This window comes from Hylaeus anthracinus, unplaced genomic scaffold, assembly GCF_026225885.1.
Source record: "Hylaeus anthracinus isolate JK02 unplaced genomic scaffold, UHH_iyHylAnth1.0_haploid 12002, whole genome shotgun sequence".
Classification (NCBI taxonomy): domain Eukaryota; kingdom Metazoa; phylum Arthropoda; class Insecta; order Hymenoptera; family Colletidae; genus Hylaeus; species Hylaeus anthracinus.
The window spans coordinates 5,222,721-5,245,599 of record NW_026534349.1 but is presented as its reverse complement, the minus strand read 5'-3'; the positions used below and the strand labels follow the sequence as shown (position 1 = coordinate 5,245,599).

General features: G+C 40.6%; 4 protein-coding genes across 11 annotated transcripts in view; 2 read left to right on the top strand and 2 right to left on the bottom strand.

Moving 5' to 3' along the window:
* LOC128892216 (nose resistant to fluoxetine protein 6-like) overlaps nucleotides 1-2,754 on the top strand; it is a 7,201-nt gene extending 4,447 nt beyond the window's left edge. The window contains exons 7-14 of one of the 3 annotated variants that reach the window (XM_054152463.1): nucleotides 413-578; nucleotides 1,018-1,097; nucleotides 1,196-1,291; nucleotides 1,365-1,494; nucleotides 1,887-2,061; nucleotides 2,171-2,313; nucleotides 2,385-2,510; nucleotides 2,611-2,754. In XM_054152463.1, the coding sequence (XP_054008438.1) occupies nucleotides 413-578; nucleotides 1,018-1,097; nucleotides 1,196-1,291; nucleotides 1,365-1,494; nucleotides 1,887-2,061; nucleotides 2,171-2,313; nucleotides 2,385-2,510 (916 nt within the window). In that variant the 3' untranslated portion in view covers nucleotides 2,611-2,754. Of the gene's footprint in view, nucleotides 1-412; nucleotides 579-1,017; nucleotides 1,098-1,195; nucleotides 1,292-1,364; nucleotides 1,495-1,886; nucleotides 2,062-2,170; nucleotides 2,314-2,384; nucleotides 2,535-2,610 lie in introns of all 3 variants that reach the window. The other 2 variants (XM_054152465.1, XM_054152464.1) reach the window with 2 other exon arrangements.
* Nucleotides 2,669-6,713, bottom strand: LOC128892218 (myotubularin-related protein 2). Of its 4 annotated transcripts, none has more exons than XM_054152471.1 (10): nucleotides 6,299-6,709; nucleotides 5,694-5,895; nucleotides 5,499-5,606; nucleotides 4,778-5,230; nucleotides 4,097-4,544; nucleotides 3,824-3,999; nucleotides 3,646-3,753; nucleotides 3,380-3,564; nucleotides 3,091-3,295; nucleotides 2,669-2,983 (listed from the first exon to the last, which is right to left on the bottom strand). In XM_054152471.1, the coding sequence occupies exons 2-10, from the start codon at nucleotides 5,817-5,819 to the stop codon at nucleotides 2,831-2,833; spliced, it is 1,962 nt and encodes a 653-aa protein (XP_054008446.1). In that variant the 5' UTR covers nucleotides 5,820-5,895; nucleotides 6,299-6,709; the 3' UTR covers nucleotides 2,669-2,830. The 4 variants fall into 4 exon arrangements, with proteins under 4 accessions (XP_054008446.1, XP_054008447.1, XP_054008448.1 ...); XM_054152472.1 differs by having other exon boundaries at nucleotides 6,412-6,709; XM_054152473.1 differs by lacking the exon at nucleotides 5,499-5,606 and having other exon boundaries at nucleotides 6,299-6,706.
* An 849-nt stretch (nucleotides 6,714-7,562) lies between these two features.
* On the top strand, nucleotides 7,563-9,640 carry LOC128891983 (26S proteasome non-ATPase regulatory subunit 5). The gene is made up of 2 exons (XM_054152000.1): nucleotides 7,563-7,780; nucleotides 7,955-9,640. Exons 1-2 carry the CDS (start codon nucleotides 7,599-7,601, stop codon nucleotides 9,285-9,287), a joined length of 1,515 nt encoding a protein of 504 aa, XP_054007975.1. The 5' UTR covers nucleotides 7,563-7,598; the 3' UTR covers nucleotides 9,288-9,640.
* LOC128891979 (nose resistant to fluoxetine protein 6-like) lies at nucleotides 9,440-22,864 on the bottom strand. 3 transcript variants are annotated; one of them, XM_054151993.1, is made up of 10 exons: nucleotides 21,954-22,864; nucleotides 12,720-13,021; nucleotides 12,177-12,352; nucleotides 11,931-12,085; nucleotides 11,596-11,727; nucleotides 10,813-11,372; nucleotides 10,375-10,680; nucleotides 10,126-10,300; nucleotides 9,895-10,037; nucleotides 9,440-9,806 (listed from the first exon to the last, which is right to left on the bottom strand). In XM_054151993.1, the coding sequence occupies exons 1-10, from the start codon at nucleotides 22,258-22,260 to the stop codon at nucleotides 9,678-9,680; spliced, it is 2,385 nt and encodes a 794-aa protein (XP_054007968.1). In that variant the 5' UTR covers nucleotides 22,261-22,864; the 3' UTR covers nucleotides 9,440-9,677. The 3 variants fall into 3 exon arrangements, with proteins under 3 accessions (XP_054007968.1, XP_054007971.1, XP_054007969.1); XM_054151996.1 differs by having other exon boundaries at nucleotides 11,596-11,694; nucleotides 21,954-22,862; XM_054151994.1 differs by having other exon boundaries at nucleotides 12,732-13,021; nucleotides 21,954-22,862.
* Between the last annotated feature and the right edge of the window lie 15 nt (nucleotides 22,865-22,879).

Sequence of the window (22,879 nt, the reverse complement as noted above, 5' to 3'; positions counted from 1 at the left end):
GGCGGAAACTCACAAGAGACATTGTGATAGTTTAAAAGTTTTAAAAAAATACATTGTTCTTCTAATCATGTTTATTGGCCAATTCTTTACTTATCCAAGTAAACACCAATTTCGGTGTGATGCGGATTAAGTGATTACTTTAAAAAATGGTTCGTAGGGTGTACGTTGATTTAGTACTACAAACCATAACGCAGAAACGTTTTTTATGGGCTGTCTTTTAAAGATAGATATATGCTGCCACAAACTTTCTTGTAAAACTTTTTATGCTCAATAATTCTTACGTACATTATTTAAAGATATCTTTGGAGGTACTGATGGTAGATCCGCCACTGCTGATACTGTAAAATTGTCTCTGTAGAGCCTATAAGTACATTCACAAAAACGATCTAAACTGTGCAAATTGAATTTTAAGGCTTACACCTGCATACGGAGTCATAATACTACTCGGGATACTAGTATTCACCTGGCTTGATAATACCTCGGTGTTCTCTTTATACGAGGAAGGACACATTACGTGTACGAAGTACTGGTGGAGGAATTTACTTTACATCTCCAATTTCTTCCACTGGGACGAATCGGTAAGAGCAATTTACTAAACAAGGTATGGAAACCTTCCAGACTTGATACAATATTCGTACCCCTATTTACGTAGATGGTTCATCGAAGACTCGATAAAGAAAATCGCTATATCTGTCATACTAAATAAAATTTCTTTTGTATCTCGAGAATGTCGTGCTCTGGATTACCTATACGGATGAAAATTGAACTTACCTTTCTAGCATGACCTTTGCTCGTATAGTTTGACCTCCGCTTCGATCTATTAACGCAGCCGTCGACCAGAAAAGAGTACGAGCACAAAGTCTTGTATCTGTTGTGCATCTCAAAACAGATGTCGTTAAAGAATATTGATCGGGAATAATCTTACAATTTTTACATAGAAAACATTAGAAATATTTACTATCATTTATTATTTTCAATCGAATGATCGAGATCGTTTACGCGAAATAATTGTTTCAGTGTCTTACGTGGAGTTGGTATCTATCCGATGATATGAACTTCTTCATAATCGGTTTAATGGTGCTAATGTTATCAAACACGTGAGTTTTACACTTCGACGTTTAAATATTTCGTTTATTATTATTATTATTATTATTATTATTATTATTATTATTATTAACTCGATCAACGGTTTCAGGCACTTTTACCTCGCCATAAGCATAGGCACTGTATCGCTGATTTCATCGATAATATCGTGCGCTTATATAGCGTATAATACCAACTACTATCACGTGTAAGTGTTCAAAATATTTGGCATCGGCTCTGTACAATATTTCGAGTATCTAAATATGCGTATTTTCCCTTAGAATAGATGTACAGTTGAACCTGTTGACCGAAGTTTACACACCACCGTGGATTCGAATTGGACCATTTTGGATAGGAATGCTCACGGCTAGCTTACTTAATAAGTGGAACTACGAAGTGAATATGTCGAAAGTAATATTGCCAATCGTCATCTATGATTGCTAATCGCTATATAGATTAGTGGACGTTCTATGTCGTTTTTTTATGTGTCACAAATAATAGCCTGGGTCAGGGATCGACACTCTTGCTTCCATAGAATAAGCAAGCGTCGAGTGGCTTTCCCCACTTTCCTACTAGTATCGTGGTCTTATCAATTTCTTGGGAGAGAGCTTTTTTACAACTTTGTTTAGCCTCAGGAACTCTCCTCAGTTTCAAACTGAAGTAGAAGACATTTTAGAGCCATGTTTAATGTTTTATGGAAACAAACGAACATTTTACGTACACCAGTCTCTATGTATATTCGAGACATCCAATGCGATTAAACCATGTTATACCAAATGTGATATCAAAGTGATCTATTTCAGGCAGCCATAACTATCGGATGGATATGCGGTATAGTGTGCAATATGACGATCCTTATCGCCGTATACGATAAATCCGTAGCCCCCATTGTGTCTGCTTTGTACATAGCGGTGTCCAGAACAATGTGGAGTCTAGGCATCGCGTGGGTAACGGTTGCGTGTACTACAAACAACGGCGGTAAAGGAGCTGTTACTTAATTCACCTCTAATCTGATAACATAGTCTGTTTTAACCAAAACTCATACAACAATTTTCAATTGTCTAGCACTTCCCTTTTATGCTTCTAGGTATAGTAACTAAAATTTTAGCGCATCGATGCTGGGTTCCCCTGAGCAAGCTAACATACAGCGTTTACCTGTTAAACCCCCTTATAATATACATATCGTATTTGGGAAGTAACTACCCCATCTTCAATGACAGTACCACGACTGTAAGTTGCAATGGTATTAACCGAGCATCGCTGAATAGAAACTGTTACCGTAAAATAAATTCCCTTTTTAGATTTTCTGGTATCTGGGAATCTTCGTTGCTTCTTTCACATTTGGTATGATATTATCCTTGCTCGCAGAGATTCCAGCGATTCTGTTGGTAGACAAGTTAATTGCTAGGCATATCGGGAAGAAATGAGTAATACATACACGTATACATTCCGTAGATATTCGTTGAAACAACGATAGCAAAACCTTTCACGGACACTGGCGTGTTTTAATACGATTCATTGTTTCAGGTTTTTATATCCTTAACATGTAGGAAGGAGGACCAATCTGTAGAGTCAACTACGCAAAAGTCGTAAACGTCTTTCTTTTTTTTCTGTTTTTATCAACAAGTGTTCTGTACACAGCGATTGCGAGTTTAATCGGTATCATACGCCGTGTCGAGCGGCCGGAAGAACCATGGAGCACATTTACAACTACAAACCGTTAAATGACGATTGAATCTTTGCCGTGCTATGAGTGAATCGGTGATTGTATCCTGGGCGGTGCCGATGATATCAAGAGTCGATTTGCTCGGGAAGCCTGCTCGCGGTGACCTTCTTCGAGTTGCTTCTCGAGATGTTCCTTAAAGACTAGAAGTTCCCTTGTTCGTTGATAAACAGGATCCTTGAAGAACACACGCAATGACAATTATCAACTATCACTATTTACATCTTATGTAAAATTCGAGATCCGTTGTTCGGCTCGAAGACAAATTACGACTTTCTACGAACCTGTTGTCGCATGCTGGGGTTCCATCTACAATAAAGACTTTTCCATGGTTTAATATACCTCATGCTGGCGATCGGCATCAAAACGAGTTGACAGTTCGGAGCTGCCCAGTATAAGGGATTTTGATAGAGGGATAACTGACTGTTGGTGTATGACCACAAGGAGACAGTTTTTTGTTTCACTTGTTCCTGGACTCTTTCACGTTCACTGTACAACCAACGAAACGGTTGCAGTAGTTAATACGGCTCAGCTAATATGGACTATGTAAAAAGAAAATGTTATGTAAAATACCTGCTAAATAAAAATGTACCGAATCTGCAAGAGTACAAGTGATCGAGGATAGTGATCAGAAAATGCTCGTTGAACTCAAACGCGTTGGGAAACTGAAGGCTTATCTGCCAAACGCAGTCTATAAACTGCAAAAATACTGGAGACCTATCCGCGTCGCTGTGGTGTTCGTCGCCGTGACCAATTCTCTAAAACGTCGTCGTGGTTATTGTTACTCCGAATCGATGTATATATAATAATTGTAAAAATTCGGCATTCCATACGCGCACCTGTTGGAATTTGTGACCAAAACTGAGCCATTCTTTTTCTATAAGAACCTCAAAACCTTTGATAGTTCTGTAATACGGATCCAACATTAACATGGCAAGGGCTGTGAGCTGCAAACATTTATAGATATTAAAAGGTACATATTTAAGGATAAAGTACATGCGATCATTTTATCACTACCTGTGATGTTCTATCCCAACCATCCGAGCAGTGCACCAATACCGATGTCTTGTGATTTTCAACTTTTTCTACTATCCGAAACGCGCCAGCGAGCACATACTTGATGTGTTTCAACCAATAGGTAGATTCTATTCCCGACAACCATCTAGCTTCCTCGATCGTTGGAAAACATAATTCTGAAAGACGACAAACAGTATTTACGATAATTACTACGGTACTTCGCATTACTTATACCTACTTATTAAAAGATATTATTATAATAAACCATGATACCTTTTAACTTTCTGAGGCTCTCTCTCATCACGTGTATATTGTGAATGTCAAGGAATACGAGCTCCGCGTTCTGGTAAGCATCTTCGCTCTCGTAACCGCCACCTTTCGCTTTGTTCGCCACCGCGTTGGGCATCGGTCGAGCGTCCATAATAAGAAGCTTGTGACTTTGCGCATTCGCGTCCATGATCAGTTGAACATATCTCTCATCTTCGCGACTACGTTTGCCACCGACGCCCACCAGCGGTTGAGCACAGCGGGTTATAGTTGCCTGGCTCTCTGGATGAATCCACGAAAGCACGGGAAGTCTCCCCCTGCTTCGAAAAGCTGCCGATGCGTGTAAGTCATCATCGGTTGCCGACGCGGGTACTGCCCATACAGCCGGATAACTATCGCACACCGAGTACGTATCATTGATTTTCGATATTTTCCACATATCATTATTAACCCCCTGAAAATAATCACTAATTAGTAAACGAAACCCATGGGCGTTCCGTTAAAACTTATTCTTTAAAGGGAAACACCATCTTTACAGTCTCAAAAAATCAAAATTTTGTTCTCAGTTTCTTAGAACTCAGCGTTGCACCGTTCATAGAAATATCAATCGATGTGTGTATACTTTCAGTGCGTATACGAAAAAATTTCTTCAGCTTTAAAGGTGATGTGTCCCTTAATATTTATCACCATCCGTTTTAGCTCGGCTATGGGCTCATAAACGTTCCAGCCATTTTCAGGAAATGTTTCGGAGTATTCGAATGCGAAGAGAGGTAACTTGTGAGACAAAGGAAACGAATACTGTTGAAGCTTCTCAAAAACATCTCTCCTGGAATGATTCTCTTGTTTATGAGCGAATCTGAGATTCCGCATGTCTTTACAGAATACTTCGATTCCATAGGAATTCGCTCCTTTACTAGACGCACCACCGATTTTTTCGATTCTGCTAACGACACCCAATGGTACTTCGACCACATAAGGCGTTTCGCGATCTATACTTCGAAAATGGAGCTTGTAGTTTGTAACGCTAAGAACTCCTCTAACTGGACCCGAATATGGACACACGTGCGTCACTTCGTGAGTAATGCCTTGTACTCGTTCACCGTTAAGAAGCGGTGGACCCGTCTCTCCGCTAGATAAGTTCTGCGAGAAAAAACAGATACGTTAACAGAGTAACTATTATACTATAAACATCGGTAGACTACTTCGATCAGCTAAATATCTTCTGCCTATAATAATACAACTATCTATAAAGTAAAAGTGATAAAACAAATTCCCAACAGAAGGTAAAACATACCAAATTAATGAAATCAAAATCATGCGTATCGTCTGGAAAAAAAAGACTCGGACGATCAATAACTATTTAAAACAAACAAAACATGTCAACTATACGCATCTATAAGGAACTCACTTTTACTTGATCATCTTGTCTTGTTTCTAAAGCAGAGACAATGTTATTATCTGTTGATGTAGAACTTGAGGAAAAACTTTTTGATTGAGATGCTTTTTCCCAGCTTTCCTATAGAAGTTGAATGCTTGCATACAAATAGATATGCAGAAAATTTTAAGTAAAAAATTATTTGATTGTTAAATCAATTTATGTTACCGATTCTTGGCCTATCTTGGAGTTAAGAGAGCTGCTCTTGCTATCTGAATTAATAGAGTCTGAACTGGCATTTTTGGAATTGTTTTGATCCACGCTCAGAAGTTCCGCACTGCCTCTCTTCTCCATGCTTGCACCTTTGGTTTGATCCTTAATTTTTCACATTTAATAGACTGGCATTGCTAGGCAATCCTAATTGTTCCAACTACAAGTACAAACATATTATTAAACAGAACTTATAAGTACAAATTCCAAAATCATGCTTTGTTTACGTATCAAAACTTTTACAAGGTCTTTTACTTTCTTAAAAACTGATGGATATTTACAAATCATTATAGCAATGCTGATTTTAAAGACCAAAACGTCACGTGTATATTGCATGGTTACATTTACAAATCGAATTATAACATTGTATATCAATATCGAGCGGTCCACTCTAAACACATACAAGTGGTATAACCTTAAAAGTGCTTAAACATTACACCCGAAACAAAATCATTGTACGTAGCAAATGTCTAGCGCATAATTGTATGAATATCAAGAAATATATACTAAATAAAATTAAAATAAGAAATAAATTGTAATAGTATCGTAAACAGAGTTTGTACCTGATGCTTTGTGCCACACCCAGAAACATTACAAACATAAATTGTAAATATGTATTAGAACACACGTCAGTTTTAATCCAGTTCACATATAAACAATAATACGGTGCACTAACCTAGCACACGTGTCATTAAAGTGATCTGTTTCTGTTTGACAGCCGTAGTCCACTATCTGAAGACGAATAAAAAATCTCAAGTATGCACTTCAAATTGTATTCGCATGCGCCGTCATCGGTAACTTGGCCACTTCACGGAAAGATTTCGGTTGTGACAGACAGCTGTACTTGTTGCAATCGTAATCAACAGAAATTATTAATGACACACGTTCTTTACCGGTTTTTTGTGAGCCATCAATTTTACTTGTGTTTGCTTGAATGCATCCAGAGAGATATTTAAATATCATTTCTTATCAGTGACGCTATAGGTATCTGCGTTGCGATTCATGGATCAACGAATAGTATCGCCGTCTCGCGATGAAAAAAACGAACTAATTTTGGAACCTTCAATCAGCATCCCTGACATCAAAACGCCCAAATTTGTAATGAATATAATTCTCACCGTTTTAATTATTCTTTCTTTTTTATAAATGCTTAATTAATACGATTCTTTGCATTATATTGCCATTACTCCTTAGTGGCGCCATCGGTAGGAAAACGCCCAAGTTTGTCCTCGAATAGTTGCTACTGTCAAAGCTAGATGGGGCAATTTATTTGTTTTAAACTAAAATAAATAATTTAAAGGTTGAACAATTATTTCCATTCATATTTTAATATCACGATGCTTGTTCATTAATTTCTTATTGAATATGATAAAAAAAATTGTAAAAAATACAAATGACGCCATCTATCAATAAAAAAAGGAACTATTTTACGACAAACTTGAGCGTTTTCCCGATAGGAGCGCTGATCAAACTTCGGAATTTTAGTTCGATCCTCTCACCGCGAGATGGCGATACTATATTTTTACACGAAATGCAATATTTTTCAACAAAAAAATGTTTAACGATCAAAAAGAACTAACAATATTTCTCGTAATTTTGAAGTAATTAAATCAATAAAACACTGGAAACATTACTGAATGCAAAACTGGCCCTAAACCACTCAATTATACTAAACCGATTTAAGTACTAGTGGCAACACCGATACCTTTTAGTTAATTATTGTAATATTACAATTATTCTAAATATATTTAGTTCTATTTACTTGATTAAAGACAGCGTTATACATAATGAATTATCTAAGCGACGAATCTATATATTTCGTTACCATTGATACTATATTCATTCGTTAATAAATCGCTGACCATGGCGGAGTTGTTACAATCAAAAATTGCTCGTCTTGGCGAACTAAGTTCTGCCGAAGAAAAACATAATATCCTCTCAGAGATTAAAATCAAGTTGGGCAGTTTAAATAATACCGAAGCCGAGCAGGTCTCCCGTCATCTAGACATCGGTCCATTGTTTACTCAGTTAACCACAAATGACAGGTATCATGACAACGCTAATTCTGTAGAAACGCCGAAACGTGTCCAGTTATATATAGTAAATAATATTTTTTAGGCGCAATACATGCCGTAATTTTAAGTTTTCGAATCAATAATCGGTATTAATCAGTTCTGTAATGGAAAGGCATTAAACATCTATTACTTTTTCTCTTACAGTGAATTTGTAAATCAAGTGTGCGATATTTTGAAGACGCTATTCGCTCTGTTAAAGCCCGAGGAAGTATACGAAAAATATTCTGTACAATTATCTCAATTGATAACACATTCAGATGCCATAGTTAGGTCTATCGTATTGCATGAAATTTCATGCATTGCATCCAGTCCAGAGAAGATATCTTTATTTACTGGAAATGTTGGTTTACTTGTTACTATCATAAATAGGATTGCAGATGATGACTTGACAGTAGCAGAACATGCTATGTCTATAATGAAAGAAATTGGTAAAAATGTGAATGGTTTGCGGATTATCTATTCAGGCGAACTGTTACGAAGTTTTGCTAGATTATTGGTAAAAAATGACACTGTTAGTTTTCGAATATACGAAGTTGTCGTGGACATAGCAAAATCTTCTAAGGAAGGTTTGGAGGCATCTGCTAGATCAGGATTTTTGAACAGTTTATTCGAGGTTCTTGAGAACAATGATATATTGCTACAGGTAAACGCATTAGAAATTTTAACGCAATTAGCATTAAAGGAAGAAGGACTGAGTTACTTAGAACAGCAAGATGTGTTGAAGAAACTGGTTCAGAAAGTAGCCAAAACCAATGAAAATCCTTTGTCGAATTTACTAATTCCTGGTCTAATGAAATTTTTCGGCAACGTTGCGCGTCACTGGCCCAACGAAATCTTTTCAAAATATCCAGTTGTAGTGTCCGCGTTGTTCGAAGTAATAGAAAGCGGCGATCAAGCTATTCTCGGTGTTGCGTTAGATACGTTGGGATATGTTTCCGCGAGCGTGGAAGGTAAATACGCTTTACAAGCTTTGGGAGAAGCAATGCCATGCGCGTTAAAAAAAATTGCCGAAGTCATACAGAAAATGCCTACGAACTTAAGAATTCGTGGACTCAACAGTTTAGCTCTTATACTCAATGTACCGAAAGCAGAGCAGGATAATAGAATTTTGTCGTTAACAAAATCTTGGTTCGATTCTCTTTGCAACGATCCGCTGGATATGATCGTAGCGTTGTGTAGACAACCGTTCGCGGACATCAGACAAGCGTGTTTAGAGGTATTGGCAGTTGTTGCGTCGCAGGTGTGGGGACAAGAATACATATCCACTTATCCGGGCCTTGTAGAATTTTTACTGAACAGAAACCTTGAAAGCTTCAAAGAATGTAAGGATGCTAAATACGAAGTCGTTACACAGCTGTCGCAAGCTGAGCAGGATATATTCGATGCGAGTACAATGCAGAAAATTAAAGAATTTATCGATCAAGGACCGTACTATGTTGAAATCCATACCGAGGTTGCGATAGAAGGTGGCCAATAAAATATATTAATTTTATACGAAGATGTCACGATGCGTGAAGAAACAAATAATTTTTCACATAAAGTTTTTACAAAAAATATATCTTTATTTAGTTTTCGTATGTTACGCACGAAGAGGTATGTATTCTTTGGTGGGGTGAGAATATGCGAACATACAAAGACAAATAATTTATTTTATAAGTAACATTACATAGAAAAGTTAAGACTACATGTTTTTGCGGCAATGCAAAAGCGCACGTGACTTTTACACCATGTTTGTATCGTGTCAATGTTCTCTCGTTGATACATGATATCTTGGTTTTTGTTTTTTTTTACATCAATTACATACAATAAAAACATATATAAATAACTTAACGAGACGTGTGTTCTGCTTAACGGCTATGCCATTGCCTCATTGTATGCGTTTTCGTTTTTTCGGAGAAAGTATCTTTAACATGCTCACTATAGGAGCCTCGAAAGACAACGATATGATGAACGATAACACATAGGACAGAACCAGTTGTCCAAGGAATGTTATCATCTGGAAAACATATCTCGCTTAATTACGTTGTTCGACAAGCGTGGAAAAAAAAGACAAAGAAAAATAGTTTATTTGTATACAGACGTACCATAGTGTATTTTCCTAAATGAAACGGCGAGTCCAAGTTCAAAGCTGTTAGTCGAATCACAAGCGGATGTATCAAGTAAGCGCAGTATGTTATTCTACTGACTGGATACAGGATCGGTGCTGATAGAATACTATTCACGCACCCTGTAAAGATCGGATTTGTTATACTATCCTCTCGCGATTTACACGAGTATTCGTAGCTTTTACTTAGTTTTCATCGCGTAACGTTTACCTCCGTAACCTGTGCTGCACGCCATCACGATCCAAGACAAACCAAATGCCCAGATGCTGTGACTTAACGAGGAGTAAGCTGCTGCCATTATGGGACTAAGGTCTGCTTCGTACAAGCCGTACAACAGACTCAAAAGACACGCCGAAGAGAGAAGCCACCCCACGCAGACCGTCGTCTGGAATGTATCGAATTGGAGATAAAGCCGTAATTCATTAGGAGCTATCAACGTATCATGATTTTTTTATTTACCTTGGTCATCTTCACTTTGCAATCAGTTTTGAAAAGAAAGTAACCCATTGACATGCCTATGAGGTAAGGGCCGAGCCTGGTCCACGGTTTGTCGTAGATTTTATCGAAAAGCGCCAACGGGTCGTCGGAGCTCGGCATATGGTTGTTCGCCAAGGCGATGTAGCCCGTCGTTAACCAGGAACTGAGTAAAAGAGTGCTCAACGCGAATGTCGCGATCTTGAAGTGGTTCGTTGCTAAGATTAGTATCACGGCGCCGATGATGTAAAATTGAGTGTCGTCCGCGACGTACCAGCTCCAAATCATGCACTGAAATTATCCAGACGTTAGGTGTCTACTCTTACTAACGAGAAAAGTTTACTATCGCAATGTCTCTTGAGACATTTCCACTTACTATCTATATCTGTAACATCTCTACGAAGACGACTAGTAGGAACTCACCATTTGGTCGACCGGGAACAGGGTATTGATATAAAGTAAATTCCTCCACCAATAATTGGGACAATTGTAATGATCAGCGGTAGGAGGCTCGAACACAGAGTTCGAGTGGAACCATTTCATAGCGATTTGAACTACGCCCAGCACGAACATGTACGGGGCCGTGAGTCTAGTGAATCGGTAAAGAAGCAGCCCGATAAACTTCAAACTGCCCGAGACGAGGCCCCGTGTACCCTGCGTGAGCGTCTTCAAGTCTCCCTTCGCGTTCGTTCTGAAGTACAGAAAGCTGACGAGCAGCCCGCCCATGAAGAAGAACGTATCGACGCTGAAAGCGCCGTTAGAGATCGTTTGGAAAAGGAACTTTCTTTCCACGACCTTCCGATACTCCATGTTGTCGGAGAACTTGAACGCGGTGATGCAGGTGTGGCCGAGGATCACCCAAGTCATCGATATCACTCTCAGACCATGGATCGTGCTGATCGTATCGCCGCCGACCTTATTGTCGCAGATGATTTTCACGTTGGTGAGCACCGAGAAGGACAGCAACAATTCTTCGAGTACGCCTACGAACAGATTTTATATAAATACGATTGAGGATGTCCAAATTGGGCTACTTTTTTTTTTTTTTTTTTTTTTCTTTTTTTTTTTTACTTTGCCGCGACATATGTTTTCAGTGACTATATTCTTTATATGGGGAACGATGCAGCGAGAGAAGAATGTTTACTTAAAATTGGGGAAGCAAATCCTACGCAGTTCGTCTGATGCGTTACGAAACGTTCTGCTCACCGAATTTGTGTTCTTCGGAAGTAGTCGAGCGTAGACTACCTTCGTGATCGTTGTTGTTATTAACCGCCTGCGCTTGTCGGTTGATGGTAGCATCGGTCGCTGGAACAGGAAGGTAGACCTTACCTTGAGAAGCTGCGAAATACAATAATAAAAGCGTGTCACTGTCTCTGCTACTGTCCTTGTCCTGTGGTAGTCTGTAAGTGTTAGTCGATCCTCTTTCATCTCGGAGGGGTAACCAAATGACGCTCTATTCGTTGCTCTCGTGTCAGCGTCGAAGGAAAAAACACGGGAAGGACGTTCGAAGCGTAAAACTCTTACGCGCGCACAATTCTTACCGTTTAGTGGCTTTTGATTTCTGCCTGCCAGCTGGTCCAGTTTCGCGTGCCTCTCCAGATCGTAAATCATGTTCCTACGTGAATATTTTCTCGTTACGTAGATGTCGTATCCGGTACCAAACGCCATCAAGACGAAAACTACGGCGGTTACACCGCTGAAAGTGAAATTTACGTTTAATTCCAGTACTGGCGATCTCAGGATAACCGATTTTTCGACGCTTTTGCCTTTACGCTCTACGAACGTACAATAAAATCCAGAACACAGGGTCCTCGTACATGTTGTACATGTCGTGCTGGTCCCGAATCTTTTCAATCGACGAATGCCGCGCGGCGAGAGAACTCCCAGCGAGTTTAGCTATCACAGAGACATCGGATGCGGAACACGAGAACGGCAGACACACTCCTAGATAAATCGTTCGCGTCTGCAATCAATTAATTATTCTCAAAACCAACGTTGTTCAATCTCCCCGTTACTCGTACTCGGGGTTGAACTAATCAGGATAAAGAATACGGTTCCAGATTTACTCGTGAGATTAAAATCAAACGAATCCATCTGCTTCTTCCACGCATAGTTTAACTTTCTTTACTCCAGTGTGGGCGGTTCGAAGGTTTCGTTTGTTCTTAATATCACGAATAAATCTGGAGTTTGTATTCTTTTTTTTAGAATATTCTTCTTCTTCTTTATACGAGTTAGTTTTCCTTGTTGCAGGTATGAAATAAGGGTTGGGTTTGTTTTAGAGTCGAGAAAGATTGCCAGCCACTGGTGTAGAGTTTCTACGCTAATATTACCAAGCCTATTACCGCAGGCGCCACAGTGGCGTTTATCGAAATGGTCATCATGTAAAATCCTAATTTGTAGGGTGGCTTGTCCACTTTCATGTCGATCCAGAGATTGTTCTCGCTGGGACCGGTGTTCCTCTTCCGCGGTTCCGCGTTGAACACGTCCAGTTCCTCCATCAAGGCACCCGGACGCGCTTTCTTGATCGGCCTTCCATAGTCTTCGTTGATGTAGACGCATTCGGTGGACGATCCGACGTAGTAAGAGTTTCCCCAGAAGAAACCGTTGCCGTAACGACCCGAAGCGTCGTCCGCTGAAATAACGAAAAGTAGAATTCAACTCTAGACCTTCTCACCTTCGAACTTTTTCACGAAACCTGCAGAGTGTCGAGGTGGCTAAGAGATCGAGAAGTTCGAACGAGTTTAACGTGCTCGAGGGAAAATGTACGCCGTTCGGGATCACGAAACGAACCACGAGGAACGTGAGCAAGGTCAAGAACTGCTTTCGAATCTGAATTCACCGATACCTCGTCGCATAAGCTGCGTATGAAATAATCTGGCACGGATTACAAGATCGGAGAGAAATTTCGCTTCCACGACGTCAGACCCAACGAAATGGCGACGCCGGAAACCGGTTGCGAAACGTGCTCGGATGAAAACCTCGGTTAGGTCTGTTTTGCGTGAAACGATGACGTTGCAATTTATCCCGTAACCGCAATTTATCGTTAACGCAACGGACCCGTGATTAGGGTACAACACATACACGGGTGTCTGTGGAAACCTGGAACGCCGACGATTAGATAATGCTACTTTCTTCTCTGATAGAAAGTCTTATTAGAGAACCGCCTCTCTCGATGAATGTCGTAATCCGTTGGTAATGAAAATTATGTATCATCGAGTGAACGTCTCTTGTGTAAATGTAAACGAGCCGCGAAGGGTGCTGTTATCCAACTTGCGACACGCGATTAAGCCGAATGAAATCTCGATTGCAGACATGGAATAATTGAATCGAACGTTCTTCCTGGCAATGCCTACACGAGCTTGTACGAAATACGGCGGACGGTTTGCTTCATCCTTTATGTGGAGGAATGGAGGTGGGGGTGTGTTCAGGCAGGCTTTCATAATGTTTCCACTTTTTAAACAAAAATATGTACAAGTTCAGTTCCATATTAAAATAACGTGAAATATAATAGTCACTTTTACACCGTTACATTGTTACCCAGCTGCCACTTATAGACGCAGTCATTTAAGGCAGGAACTAAGTCTTCAATTTCTCGTCGTTCCAGACATCCCATTCAATCGCTCGATGATCTCGACGATGGGAGACCTTATTGTCGATTCTGTCCGCACAGAAGCAACGGAGAAATTAGAATGACAATGGGCATCTACGAACACGTTACTTTCTTTGGCACGGGACGACATTGCGGGAGTCAGAGTCAAGTTCGATCTTCGTGCGTGACTCGCGTGTCGTTTCGTGATAGAATAACGATACGATCTATGTAGTTCATTGACGAAATCCAGCCAGGTTTCATTCATGAATGCCTTTGTAACGCTATAAACAGGTACCATTCTTATTTAGACGGAAACATCAAGTAACGAATACGACAAGTAAAATGTTTTAATAACGTAAAAGTTTTATGATAAGACACGCAGGTGTCCGTCGTAATTTGATTGGTGTACCTCCAAGTTTTAATGAATCGAGTTAGGTGCAGGCTCATTTTTGGGAAAACGCGCGAAGGATTCTACCGTTAGAGTAGCTCCGAACTCCGAGAAAAATTGTTTTTATAAAAGAAAGGGGAAAACGAATTCGATAGGTGCCGCGCAAGGAGCGCGACCGGTTTGCTAAGAGGTCTCCTTGTCGGAGCGTTGCACTCATGGTCGAGGCCTCCTAGGCAAAGATCAAGGGCTATTGCAACGAGCGTTGCTCAAAAAACTGGGTTTCGGTTCGCTGCCCCAGGACTTTGTTCGCCTGTTGTTGAATGAGGCGAATTTCACCTACCTGGCTGGTTGTATCGAGAGAACTGGCGCCAGGTTGGAAATTCAAACTCGTCGCGTAATTTTGTTAACGCTTCTCTAACCCCGCATTGTTCACGAACAACAACATGGCTTAGTTTAGATTTCTATCATTCTTACGATAAACAATGGCACTTTTAAATAATGCTCATCGTGTCTCTATGGAATCTTTTGAGGACTAACGATAAGTTTCTTGAAATTTCTCGTTACCTTTACCTCTTGATGCTTATAAACGAAACGCATTATTCATACTTGAAAGAATGAAAGTGAAAAATGATTATGCACTTGTTTATATGAACCAGTTATTATTTGGTAATTATTCTTGGTTCGATCTACATTTATCAATCTGTATATTCTACTATGCTAAAGCTATCTGTAATACGAACATGGGTCACCGAGATCCTTGACATTTGGATCGACGAACGAAGCAGTTGCATAAACAAAATTTCTGTGCGAAATTTTTGAATCTATCAGCGTGTTACCGTGGCTAGCCTTGTAGATCGCGATTAATGTGCTTCGTCGATCCCGTCCCCAGCATTCTCGAGATTTTTGTATCAAATTTCCATTCGCGTTTCTCGAGAAGATAACATCGAGATGTTTCAGGATTCCCAATTTTAATTCTATATCACAGCGAGCGCTGGTTATGCAATCGAATCGTGTAGCTTGTTTATTTTGGACACTCACAATTAATTTAATTAGACGACTAAGTGGACAATTGATAAAGATAGAAACTCGGATACAGGCAAAGAAAAGTAGGTTAATTTCGGGCCTGGCTATTCGTTCCGAGCGAGTGGTTTCCTTTGGCGGAGGCATTGTCGATTATTGACCGTGACAAAGCGATCTACCGTTTATTTCCGATCTATCGAACGTGCCAAACAGCACGGTCTGGACAATCATAGGGAAAGTAATTCGGAAAGAGAAAGGCTCTCTTTTACATAGCTGCTCGTGTTGCAATATTAATGTCCAGGTGGACGTGTCCGACTTATGAGCACGAAGCAGACGAACGAGAATTCTAGAAACGTGTCCTTCGTGCTTTCCTTAATAGAAATAGCAACGAAATTTACTGCCACCGATTGCAATCTTGTCTGAGGACATCTCTTCTTACGGATCGCCATTTTCCTTGGACTAAGAATGAATAGATGACTTCATAAGGAGCTCGTGAGCTTCTACTCTCTCTTTTTTAAAATCCTATTAACCATTCACTCGCTAAGGAGCTTAGTAAGGAGCTCAAACTCTTACTTCTATATTTTTCTATATTAAAGAAGGCCTCCGATTCTAAAATTACATAAGTCACCGAGAAGTATTCCAAGTAAAAGTTGTACGGATTCCAGAGGTCTGTAAATTAACAGAATGCAGAAAGAATTAAAACCTTTTGCTTCGTACTTGAAACATGTTTCCACATCTTCTGTAATTTAAGAGTAGCTCCTTGCGAGAAGCTCGTCGCCTTGGCCACCCCTGAATTAATCCGATACGCGGATGATGCAGCAAAAATTAGCGAAACCGTGGCTCGAGGATGCTACTTGGCCGTTCGATTGCGTAACCAAGCGTTACGCGACTCCGTAAAAGGAATGAAAAATGATAACGCGCGCAACTTTTTCCGGTGAACGAAAAGTGAAACGCCTGGCACGCCCGACGTTAGGACGGCGCGTCGATCACAATGGTTGCGGCAATCTATGCGTTTCAAAGCTGTCCCATAATCGGCGATCAGTCAGCGAAAACGAGTCCCGATTGCGTTCTCCCTGCATTTCCCAATTACCTTAGGAACGATTTGGCAAGCGGTGATCGATCAGAGCTTGCCTTAGAGTTAAATTTTGTCCTCAATCCGCAAACCATGTTGTTGGAAATAGGCCATCCTGAGAGGATTTCAAAGCGCTATGGAACGAACCTTGCTTTGGAAATTAATTACGCGTTATGTTTCTATACGTATCGTAACCCATTCGTCCTAAATTTCTGGCTTAACTTCAGGCTTGAATAGTCTCAGAAGTCTGTCTTGGAAATTAATTAATTATACATATATATTTTACTCCATTCAGCTTACATTTTTCTCTTGATTTACAGTTAGAACAACGACGCGGTTCGTCCATACATAAATTGGCTGAAGATTCAAGAAATTGTGTTTGGTTATTCACGTGTACGCCAAGCAGTAATTCGATTATAGTATCATTAGCCGTACGCAGCGTTTCGCGAGAAAGACACGCCGATATTAATGTTGCAATGAAACTTTTCTGTTTCAGCGTTCGTTTGTCGGAGAGCTTGTTCCTTAACTCAGCGGTATTATGCGATGTTCGTTAATAAGCGAGACGGAGCGTATGGAATGACCGAGTTGGAATGTATTTGGGCTGTTACGCAAGGTGTATACGCAGGTACTTTCTACTCTTTATACGTTTCATATCGACGCTTCTTAAACTTGCGTGTAACTCTTTTTCGCAACACGAAATTATCGCATCAGTCTTTACGAGGAAAATACATTGATTTGCAACAATACTCGATTATGAGAACCTACGGAGAAATTGTCGCTATTGCAATCGAGAATTTTTGTTTTAATGCGAAAACAGGTTTCAAGACTCCACGATCGTGTGTGTTGACTATTTAAAAAAATGTGCAACTTTTTTCATGCGTACATTATGTCGATATTTTTCAAAATTTATACAGATATCTGTTCATAGTTTTTCTTCTCGTTTGACTGATTCTCGTTGACTTTACCAGTGAAGTTACACGACACAATAGAGAAACGCGATAGATTAGGCCACGAGTACGTTCCACATGCATGTGCAAGTTTACGTCGAAGGAAACCTGTTTGGAAGCGTAACACGTAGAAAGTACATAAGGGTATATTTCCTTACATAACAATCACGCGATAGAAACGTATACAGAGTGTTTAAACAGAGGGGATAACTCTGGAGAGTAAAATAAAGGTATCTCGTCTCGAGATACGATTAGATCTTTAGCAATTAGACACTGGTTATCTCTTCTACTCCTTCCGTTTTTCTGAAATGCATCTATCATTTCGATTCTTTAGGGATCCGTTAGTTATAAATTTCACGAATCGGTCCGTGCAATCGCACGTTTCACCCAACCAGACGTCGAAAGCCGCCGTGCAAGAGCGTTCGCCGGAGAAATGGCAGATCGTGAGCGGCGTGCGCCACGAACTAGGAAGCTGGGACCCGGGTGTTTTGCCCGGTATCGCGTTATGTCACTTTGGAAAAGAAAGAGATATAATGGAATCGACTTGTTCAAGAAAAGTCGGGTTACGTGAAAGTTGCGCTCGCAAGCCCGCCTTACACGTAATCCTTTCTTCCTGGGACGCGGGTTTTTTTACCCGGCGTGACGTAATTTCGATAATTGTGCCGGTTTCTCTGCTTCGGTTGTGTTCCATCGCTTACGTTTTCCTCGGACTTTCTAACGTTGCACGAATCGCTGGAGATTAAAAATATAAATATTATATCGTAGTAGTCCTTTTTCCGACCTAATCATCCTTACGTTATTTAACTTGCTTCTATCGATCACAGTCTCCTCTACCGAGCAGCTGAAAGTCGAAAGGCGAACGCTTCTCACAATTGGCGCTCCGTTAGTCCCGTTTCAAATGTCGTAATTGTAACGTCGCTAATGTCGTTCGTTTGTACAGCACCTTTCACCTTTCTCGCGGTATTGTACAAATTTGAAGTTCCTACGACGGAAACGGAGCACGCTGCTAGACGAGAGGTGAAAGTCGACGGCGCCCGTGGACTTTTCCTCTTGGAAATTGGGGAGAGCTCTGGACGCGATTCTCACCGGAAATCATAAACATTAGAAGATAATTGGACGTTAACAAAATTTTATTCCCTATCTCACAGGAACAACTTTCTAGAAAACGGGTGTTCTCATCTATGGTACACGTTTCAAACGTGACATCCACGTGCTTCTCTCTCATTCGGAATTACCTTGTCTACTTGGCAGTTTTCTATCAGGGACGATAACTGCACGATATTAATCGTTTAGCTTTTAGTGCGTTCTTGCTTAATCATCGACTAATTATTATATTCTTTGCGGGTGCTCGAGGGTCTTCAAGTACTTGGTTGTATTTCGTTATTTTGATTATTAGAGTATAATACTCCTTTTTTTGGATTTTATTTTATACTCTTGCTAATATGGTCTGGCTCGACTTGCGATAGGGCCTGGATCAGAAATGCTGTATTTCAGTACAGATCCTATACAGTTTACCACATTCGGGTCGATGTAACATGTGCCCTCAGCCTTATTCAGTACCGTTCAATCGAGAGACTTCTTCCTCGTAACGGGATACGCCGAAACTAAACGAGGTAAGAACCAGTTTGTTCCTCTTTTGGTCGTGCCATGCGGTTTATCGACTCGTTTCTTCGATTTCAGGCAGGTTATATCGCGAAAGGTTTCGCCATAAATTTGGAAAAGAGTCCTAGACACAGGCAGAATTCTTTGGGCACGATTACCATTTCTACGTGCGTGATATCCGAGACCCAATCATCGTAATGTCTCTTCGTATCGTCGACTTTAAACGTTGTCTCAAAAATCACGAATGAAGGATTCGATTCTTTAATTTTCTAACAAACTGCTTGCCTTTCGTCATAGTTTCTCGATCACGTATCCTTTTCCAGCCGACCTTTGCTTGTTGATGGCGTTGCGTACGATCTCGCGCGATAATCGATCGACGTTGTGCAATTAGTAATAGAAAAAATCGTAACAGTCGTAAAACGCAAGGTCCGATAAGTTGCAACTGGCCAATGTGCGGGTAGTGGTTCGTTTAAAACCCTGTAATAACTACTGATCTTATTTCGACTATCGAAAGAATTCTTTTCGTTTAATAAGCGTCGATGGACATTAAGACCGTGTCACTCGGTATCATTCTTTTTTATTACATACTTCGGAATTATTATCAATTATCCGCCGTGGTTATTTTCTATTTATACCAGAGTGTGCTAGCTATTCAGAATAAATTATCTTCGTCGTTTTACGATCGTTTTCATCCTCGCCTGCCTGTCTGACAGTCTCTGTGCATTCCTGAAGCTGCACAAAGACGAAGGGACAACCCTGACCCACTTGCTGCTTTCATCTACGCAGATCCACGCTGGTCGACGGCGCAGCCTTTGAAAAGGGATATTTTTAAGGCGTGGCACAGCGATACTAAGAACTTACAACGTCATGTTTCTTAATTCGTACGTCTTGCATGGTTTACTCTAGATGGCAAGTAGTCTGGGCCTCTTGGAAACGTTTAGATCGGACATTGAAACCCGCCAGGTCTACTCGAACGATATTCTACAGAGAAAGGGAGACATTCTGTGGAGGCGTATTAGGTCAAACGTCACAGTCAGCCGTCGTAGATAAAGTTATTTGCTGCTGTATACGTTTTCCCAACTCTTAATGCAAATTAATTCTGAACTGTATATTTCGTTTCTTCTTACTATACAGATTAGCTTGGTAAAAGGGGCAATTTGGTAATTGAAATACGACTTAATGGTAAATTTAACAACCATTCAGCCACGACTACGAGCCCGACTAGTGTCAAAACACGGTCGCAGACGCGCAACCAGCAACTTCGCCACACGAAGCAAAAAGTAAATGAAGCTCGAACGGGTTAAACCAGTTGTTGTAGGCTTAGCATCAGAGGCTATGTACCACGACTGTAGCTATAGGACCTTTCGACATTTTTCAACGGGTTTTCGAAGAAGAAAAATCAGACATCGAAGAATCCAGCGGGACATTTTCTGATATGTTCATTGATATTAATTCCAAACGATTATGTTGTATCGCTTCTGGTGCTCCATTGACCGACCGTGAAAACTTACGCAAACCCGAAGGAACTCGCGAAAAGTGGCATTGACCGAGGGTTTCGGAAGCGTCGAAAGCGACTTGTCGCGGCTAGCTGCCCGTTGGCAAGGAGTTGCGTCTCTCGGGTCACGAAAAGTGAAATTTCACGATGAAAGTAGGCAAACCAAGAGCAACTGTCCGGGGAGAAAGACAGATGTGTTAGGGAGGACGACTATGGCCAGCTGTCGCGACACGCCTCGACTCTCACTTTCCTTACCCACGAAAGTGTATTACTGCGGTTCCTTCGAGGAAACTGTTGTCGCCGATTTTCTTTCTCTAATTTCTACGAAAGCTCAACATCTAAAATTCTAATAACTTTTGAACTTCTGATCGGGAGGATTTTCGTGTTTCTTCTTTCAAGTTCTCTTGTAAGTATACAAAAGCAATCAAGAGATTAAAGGGGCACGTATAAAATACATTTAATATTCGTGTGATGCATGAATAATTCAGGGGAATAATTTTTGTCAACCCTATCGTTGCGTCGTAAATCATGTGTTGTAAGTTATAGTTTTCCAATACTTCCTGCTTCGGCACGGGATTATTTTAACCAGTTTTCGCCAATCGTTCTCTAGCCGCTAATACGACAACTATGAGATATTAAACCAGTTAGCTGTTTCTCAAGCATTCAACCCTGAGAATCGTGGAGGAAACATTTATAAATTTACATACTCGAACTGAAATCATCGAGTGAGGATATTCGAATTGACAGCAATTTAATTTTTACGGTTATTAAAACGACATTAGACGAGGAAAATTTACGAGGAACTTGAATAATTGAACGAGGAAATTCAAATTGACGGCAATCTTAATATCGATGATCATTGAAACAATACGACGAGAGGAAACATTACGTAAAAAGCTGTGAGAATATTAAAAAATTTCTAAACAAATGATCGCGACTTTTTGTACATGTAGTCTCGTAAACAGAACTGGAGAAAAGGGTGCACTTGAGGGACACTGCGAGCAGTTTTGACTCATAACATTGTAAAACTTTCTATTTGTATAAGAAATTTTTGTCCGCGAGTCGCGACGCCGCCATGATTTCGTAACGCTTGGAAAAAGAAGATCGGCCCGGTCGTTAGGTTGGAAGTCACCGAATGGAGAAAATTTTCGCAATCTTCGATCGTTAAAGAGACACCGAACGATTAACCCTTCGACTAGAAAAATCGTTTGCAAATAGAAATCTTCGAGCGCTACGATAATAGCGGACTTAAATGAGCGATGTACCGAGGTGATGATTACTTTGTAAATACTTTCGCAATCGTTGATCACAACATTTGTCAGATGCAAATTTACGTTTGCCATTCGTAGTCATAAATGATTATTTTGTAATATTGTAAAGTTAATCGCTCGCGATTATTTATATTAATGATTCATTGAGACTCGTCGGTGGTTAATCACAATACGACGTACCTTTCAGTGCCCATCTCTCGTTCCTCTTCAGTCCCTGGATGTATCTGGTGATGTCTTTGGCGCATTGTTCATCGACAGGATATCTCCCCTCGGTCCAATTGCTGGCAAGATGGCGCACGTTAAAAATATCCAGTGCTTCGGACAGGGTGGTCCAGTTTTTGTCGTTTCTCTCAGTTTCCAATACAGTCCTGGTGCGTTGATTCGCTAGCAGATCCTGCGCAGGGTTCTCCGAAACGTTAGCCGAGGATCGCGCCCCGCCGATTGCGATGCACGCGAATAAAATGCAGATCCACGTGCGGTTCGTCATCTTCGGAATACGTTCGACACCAAAAACACTTGAGCCAGCAAGATCGTTACTCGAGTCGACGATCGATCTCAACTAATCATGATCGACGTTACCTAAATAGCGTTACTTCGATCTAAGCGTTGCAAGAACGTCTCTCCTCGAACAAGTACGAATTAATTATCACAGCAGAACCAAACGAAAAATACGAATACTTCGAATCACAGTCGATCTTCCGAAAAATTCGGAAATTTTGATTTTCTAAATTGTTCACTCGTTTCGTCGTTTATTCTTCCTTTGTTCGATCGGGAGACGAGATCTGTATTCTCGACGCGTTGTCTCGAGACTTTTTCTTTTTTTTTTTAAGTCACGTGAATCGTTGCGGTCGCATTTTCGGATTCTTCCAGGGCGTTGATTCGTGGAGGCCTCTCGCTTTCGTCGTCATAATTCACAAGTTGGTCCGCGTTTTCACACAGCCCTTCGCGGACCTCCGAAATGGTGTTTCGAAATTCTGGTGTCCCCCGGGTGCGTGGCTCTCGCTCGTACGATGGCCAAGAATCACCTGGGACGACGAAGCTGGCAATGATAGAAAAATGGCCTCGCCGGATGAATTTCTTGGAGGTAATGAAAGTACGAGTGAAAT